Source organism: Leopardus geoffroyi, chromosome B4 (genome assembly GCF_018350155.1).
Source record: "Leopardus geoffroyi isolate Oge1 chromosome B4, O.geoffroyi_Oge1_pat1.0, whole genome shotgun sequence".
NCBI lineage: Eukaryota > Metazoa > Chordata > Mammalia > Carnivora > Felidae > Leopardus > Leopardus geoffroyi.
In genome coordinates this window covers 77,137,930-77,144,372 of record NC_059341.1, presented here as the reverse complement: position 1 = coordinate 77,144,372, position 6,443 = coordinate 77,137,930, and the positions used below count along the sequence as shown (strand labels likewise).

At 45.4% G+C, this 6,443-nt stretch overlaps 1 protein-coding gene and 1 long non-coding RNA gene across 2 annotated transcripts; one reads left to right on the top strand and one right to left on the bottom strand.

The window, feature by feature from the left end:
* Positions 1–386: 386 nt before the first annotated feature.
* On the top strand, positions 387–4,523 carry BCDIN3D (BCDIN3 domain containing RNA methyltransferase). Its single transcript, XM_045466260.1, has 2 exons — positions 387–658; positions 3,211–4,523. Exons 1-2 carry the CDS (start codon positions 425–427, stop codon positions 3,853–3,855), a joined length of 879 nt encoding a protein of 292 aa, XP_045322216.1. The 5' UTR covers positions 387–424; the 3' UTR covers positions 3,856–4,523.
* Positions 1,628–2,901, bottom strand: LOC123591691. Its single transcript, XR_006709461.1, has 2 exons — positions 2,809–2,901; positions 1,628–2,389 (listed from the first exon to the last, which is right to left on the bottom strand). It is a non-coding gene; the product is annotated as an uncharacterized LOC123591691 (long non-coding RNA).
* Positions 4,524–6,443: the final 1,920 nt, after the last annotated feature.

The following is a 6,443-nucleotide window of genomic DNA, read 5'->3' as shown; positions in this document are numbered from 1 at the left end:
GGAACCGGGTGCAAGTTCCGGTATCACAGATTCCTTGTGTGACTCTGTGTAATTTCCACTTCCTGAGTCTCAATGCATATGGAAAGAAAGGAAGCTGGACCAAAATTGATTTCCAACATCCCCACAAACTCCTTGTTCTGGGTATAGCTCAAGTTGAAACTGTATCGGCTTGGGCAAGACACGGAACCTCTCTGCGTTTGTTTCCTCGCCTACAAAACGGGATAATGGAACTAACCACCCCCCAGGTGGTGGTGAGGGTGCAACAAAGTAACACAAGCCCCGGCTGTCCGCGCTCCCAGAGGGGACTTCAGCCTTCAGACCCACCCTTCTTTGCCATTTAACGCACGCGCGCTGGCGTCCCGTCCCCTCCCCGCGCCGGGATCCGACTTCCGGTTCCGCCGGGACCCAGAAGCCAGGCTGACAAATGGCGGCGTCCACGAAACAGGCCACCGGGGGCGTTGAAGAGGCCGCGGCGGAAGAGGAACCGCGAATTCTGGAACCCGGGGCCGCCCCGTTTGGAAATTTCCCTCAGTATTCCCGCTTCCATCCTCCAGAACAGCGGCTCCGCCTCTTGCCCCCGGAGCTGCTTCGCCGGCTTTTCCCTCAGAGTCCCGAATCGAGGCCGATCCTGGGGCTCGACGTAGGGTGTAACTCTGGGGTGAGTGACGGGGGCGGGGTCGGAGGTCGGGGAGCCGAGCGGTTGGCTTCCTCTGCGTTTGCTGGGGCTGTGGTTTGGGCGTGGCATCACACCCATCACCACTTTCCCAAAATGAGTTTAAACTCCGTTCCGAATTCCTGCGTCCCCGCTTGTGCGTTCGCCGCCTCACGGCCAAACCTCGGATGGGAAGGGCCACGGTTTTGGGGCTTCCGGCGCTTGCCTCCTGTACAGCGTGGCTGGAGACCTGGCTGCAGAGAGGGGGCGTCCGGACACCCGCCTTTGGGAGCGTAGGGTTGGGATTGGGTTACTGAGAGAGAAGAGCCAGGGGTGATGGAATCACGCCTGGAATTAAGATTCGTGTGTCATACGGTGTAGGATGCATCCTGGAGCCAAGTAGATATTTATTTAAAATCAGAGAGTTGACTGAGTACAGTGGAGAGGGTTGAGAGGGAGGATACAGCTCCTTGGCGGAGGAAAGCATTGCCACGTCTTCTTACCTCAAAGTATTCTTAGGCGTAGAGTGATTATAGTGAAATTATATTCAAAATATCGACATGCCGCCCTTGACACCTATCTGTAACTACTAGCATATCCTAGAGGAGCAGATATTCTGACCCTATGATTGCAAATCACAGGCATGTAACAAAAAGTAAGTCTCTATTCCTGACCCTAAATTCTCCTTCCCCCCTACACATTGGCAACCGCTGTTTATAATTTCTTGGGTATGTATCCTGTGTGTATGTAGGCATTTATGTATGTATAAATATCACCTCTTTTACCTTTACAAATAATAGCACACTATTTGGCACCTTGCTTTTCACTTAATAATTTGGAGATCACTCATGTCACGACATTCTTTTTAGCAGCTTCAAAATTGTATGCATGTACCATAATTTATAGGGTGCTTTATTTACATTTTTAAAACTCCCAGGCCCCACTGTAGCCCTACGGAATCAGGATCTTGAGTGATTGAGCCCTTGAGTCTATATTTTATTTTTCAAGCTTCCAGGGTATTCTGGGATTGGGGAATTGAGGTTGGAGAAAGTGAAGAGATGTGGTAGAGGAAGGATGAAGTGACAAATGACTAGTGAAACTGGCACACCCAAGATCAGACAGGAAGAGGGAGTCAGCAAAGAAATAAGTATAGAAATGGGGAGAAAATTAAGCAGCGTAGTATAGGACCTTCCTACTCTAAATATGGTCCTTAATCTACAACAACAGCATGACTTTTTAAAAGAATTTTTTGTGAACTATGCCACACATACAGAAAAGTGCATGAGACATAAATTTACACTTTATGAACTGTTATAAAACAGACACCTTTATGACCATTGTCCAGATCAAGAATAAAACATTGTCAGAACCCCAAAAGTCCCTTAACTTTCTCTGTTCCTAAACCGCCCCCCTCCACCCAGAGGGAACAACTAGCCTGACTTATGCTTATTTCCTTGATTTTCTTTATAGCTCACTATTTTGTATCCCTAAACAATGTAATTTAATCTTACCCATTTTTGAAATTCATATAAATGGAAGCTTGCCATGTATTTTTTGCGTGTGTCTTGCTTTTTTGCTGAACATTGTATATTTGTAAGAGTCATCCATGTCGATGCACTGAGCTGAATTCCTTCATTTTTAACTGCTATTTAGTATTCCATCTTAATGAATATACCACATTTCTTCATCCAGGCTATTATCGGACATCTGGGTTGTTTCCAGCCACACTTTCTTCACCTGTACAAAGAGCATAAGTATTTTCCTTACAGGATTGTTGCACAGGGCAAAACAGGTGGTGCATAGAAAAATGCCTTGAAAAATGGATTAGAGCAACACAGATTTGAACTAGTTGTAATGGTTATAGAAGTCAACGTTAGAGAAAGGAGATAATGACTTGTTTAGGAGTCAAAAAAAGTGCTGAGGTGGTGAAAATCACAGATCATTAGACTTGGCTAGAAGGAAGTCAGCAGTGACTTTGGGAAGTAATAGATGCAGAAGTAGAATAAATCTCAAAAGGGGGTGGTGAAGCATAAGGCAGACAGTAAAATTGAGGCTGTAGAATGAAGGCTAAGCGAGGACTTTTGGAATCCAGACTTTTCCCAATCACAAGTCTGAGAAGCAGATGTTTATAAGATGGTGCTTGTTTGGTTCCTCACCTTCCTGGTAAGGAATGCTGGCTATGCCCTTGGAATCCTTTCTTTCTCCCTGAGGTCTGAGATACCTGAAAAAAGTGAGTTTACCAGCATATTACTCAAGCTGGACAAGACTGCTCTCAGCTCCTTTGCTGCATCCATTTGGCTGTAACTTTCAACCATACAGCCCAACCTACCATCAATGTCAGGGAAGTATAGAGATGACACATTATTGCCTGAGACCCGTGGAGGGCACTGAGAACCTCCTCTGTGGAAAACTTTTTGGGCAACCTTCTTAGTCTAGGAGCTTCATATCTTATAAAGCAAAGACTGAGTGGCAGTCCAATGAGATGATAAGAGATAGAGGTCTTTCTTCCATTCACTGGTTGAGAGCTGCAATGACAAAGCTCTTTTGGATTTCTCTAGGATCTGAGTGTGGCTCTATACAAACACTTCCTTTCCTTACGTGATGGGGAGACCTGCTCAGATGCCTCAGGAGAACTCCATCTACTCTGCTGCGACATAGATCCAGTCCTGGTGGAACGAGCTGAAAAAGAATGTCCTTTTCCTGATGCCCTGACCTTTATCACCCTGGACTTTATGAATCAAAGAACCCGGAAAGTTCTCTTGAGCTCTTTCTTAAACCAGTTTGGACGGTCAGTTTTTGACATTGGCTTCTGCATGTCAGTAACCATGTGGATTCATCTGAACCATGGGGACCGTGGTCTGTGGGAGTTCCTAGCCCACCTTTCCTCCCTCTGCCGCTACCTCCTTGTGGAGCCTCAGCCCTGGAAGTGTTACCGGGCAGCTGCAAGGCGTCTCCGGAAGCTGGGCCTCCATGATTTTGACCACTTCCGTTCCCTTGCCATCCGAGGTGATATGGCCAATCAGATTGTGCAGATCTTGACCCAGGACCATGGCATGGAATTAGTATGCTGCTTTGGCAACACCAGCTGGGACCGAAGCCTTCTGCTCTTCAGGGCAAAACAAGCCACAGAGACTCATCCAATTCCTGAATCACTGGTAGAGGAAGGGAAAGAAAAGAACAGATTAAGATCCTGGAGACAGTGAAATGGGAGGGTGGGAGGCCAGGAAAGAGATATTGAAAGAGTGTTTAACAAAGAATTAAGTTCACTGTCCTTAATTCGTGATTGTAAGGCAGCCTCAAAACCTGGCAGAAACTTCTGGCAAAATGTCCAAGACATGCAATTGAAAGAATCAGTATCTATTCCCCACTGTTTGAGTTGATTCTGGAAGAAGAGACTGTATCTGTGGAGCAATGAGCTGGGCTCTCCGGATTGAGATGGCATAGAAAAAGTGATCTTGGTTCTAGGATATGGAGGGGGCTGCTTCTAGTGGTTAGAGACTTAGCCCAGGCTAGCCTTAGAATGTATCTGTTCCATGGGCAATTTGAATCTGATCTGGCTTCTTCAGGCTTTTGCTGGACTTCCTTATCCTGCCTTCAGGCAGCACCTCACAATACAATCTGGAATGAAGAGTCACTGGCTTGGCTAAAGGAGAGAATTAGTATGAAAAACATCTTATCTTTCCAGAACAGGCCATGTATCCAACATGCCCAGGCTCAGCACAGCATGTAACAGATACTAGCCAAAATGCGCTGGCTAGCATTTATAAGATGTTTAAAAGATTTAAATTATGACCCAATATCCAGCTGGTACAAATACAATGAATGAAGTGGGACTGTATAATTATATATAATAAAAGTGACTTGAGTATGATTGAGAATGCCCTGTGACTCTGGGGTAGGTAGGAAACTTCTGCTTTTAACCACTCTATCCAGGGAGTTTTCAGCTCAAGAAAAAGAACCTCACCCAAGCTCAGAACAGAAAACATACAAGAGAGTAAGTTAATTTAGGACTTTTTTTTGTCAGCATCCTCTGCCGCAGCACACCAACATGGGGGTGGGGGGTACACATCAGTATGGCAGTGGGAATATGTGCAGGGAAACAGGCATAAAATGCAGTCTACAATTGAATGACTATAGCATAAATGCCGTGGGATAGGCGTCACTGATATCTGTCAGGTTTTGACACCCATGAGTTGAGTCCAAGGGAAAGTGGGAGATGGAGAAGGATTTGGTGGAGAGAAGATAGGAAAACAAAATATACCTAGCTAAGAAGGGCGACTGGATTGATGAGCTTCAAAATCCTTAAGATCCTATTATTTTCTGAAGTTATAGAAGGAAGGCTGGGGAATAAGAGTGTCTGAACCACCAATTAAACTTTGGACCTATTGGTGGAGAAGGTAGTAAAAGTTCCTGCTAGGGAATTTGAACTCTATGCATAGAGAGCAAAAGCTAGTACATTCCCCAAACGATAGGAGAGTGGAACCAAAACCTTCATTTAGGAAAACCGGTTTTTCTATTTTGTGCAGGATAATTATGTGGTTGGTGTCATTTCCAATCTCAGACTCCAGTACTACTTTTCAATCTTTTTATATTCCTGCTCCTGATCACTTTCATCCTAGTGACTCTTGTGGACTTTTACCCTTCTGCAGGTTCTTGACTCTATATCCCTGTACCACTAGTCTAAGCAGATGACCTAACCACCAACCAGCACCATTCTTGTTTGCTGTATCAGGAAGTCTTTTCTTGCTCTCAGTCTTTTTTTTTTTTTATTTTAATTTTTGTTTTATTATTACTGTTTTTTTTTACAGTGTGAACTTGGGAGGGGCAGAGAGGGAGACGGAGGATCCAAGCAGGCTCCAAGCTGACAGCAGAGATCCTGATGTGGGGTTGAACTCACAAACAGTGAGATCATGACCTGAGCGTAAGACTCTTAACTGAGCCATCCAGGGACAGTTGCCTTCAGTCTTAAACCCCTTCATCTTTCCACCTTTTCACTTCTGAACTTACCCAATGAACTTTTTTTTTTTTTTTTTTTTAATTTATTTTTGGGACAGAGAGAGACAGAGCATGAACGGGGGAGGGGCAGAGAGAGAGGGAGACACAGAATCGGAAGCAGGCTCCAGGCTCCGAGCCATCAGCCCAGAGCCCGACGCGGGGCTCGAACTCACGGAACGCGAGATCATGACCTGGCTGAAGTCGGATGCTCAACCGACTGCGCCACCCAGGCGCCCCACCCAATGAACTTTTACCCAGATAACCTCTGCCTGAGTTCCTGATCCCAACCTCTACTACTTCTCCCAAACTGCTTTATTGAGGACCCCTTTGATGTCTCCTTGGCTTCATTAACTCCTTCCTGTCCACCTGTCAACGTGCTCAATTCTCTCTCTAAAACCACCAACTTTTCCTGTATCTGATCTCTCTTCAAGTTTATTCAGTCTCTCCATCTCTTCACCACCAAATGTGAGCAAAGCCCTTGAAAGAATAGACTCCACAGTCTATTTCCCATTCATCAATGACCTTCTGAATGCCAAATTCTGAGGCCTCTTGTTCAGTCTTCCTCCTGGGTCATGGGACTGTTCAGCACTATTGATCCCTTCTTGCAACTGCTCTCCCTTGGTTTCTTCACCATACACTTCTCCCTTTATTCTCTTCCTATCTCTTAGTTTTTCTGTACTCTTTAAGCAGTTAGTTCAAATTTTAATTGAACACGTTACCTGGAGAGTCCTGGATTCATCTCCAGAAACAGTGATTCAGGTTAAGAATGGGGCTTGGGGGTTGGGTTGGTTTGGTT

Excerpts from the sequence above, each read along its gene's own strand:
- BCDIN3D (XM_045466260.1), top strand. The coding sequence starts at position 425 with ATGGCGGCGTCCACGAAACAGGCCACCGGGGGCGTTGAAGAGGCCGCG. Across the intron at positions 659-3,210 it reads ACGTAGGGTGTAACTCTGGG|GATCTGAGTGTGGCTCTATA; the intron begins GTGAGTGACGGG and ends GGATTTCTCTAG.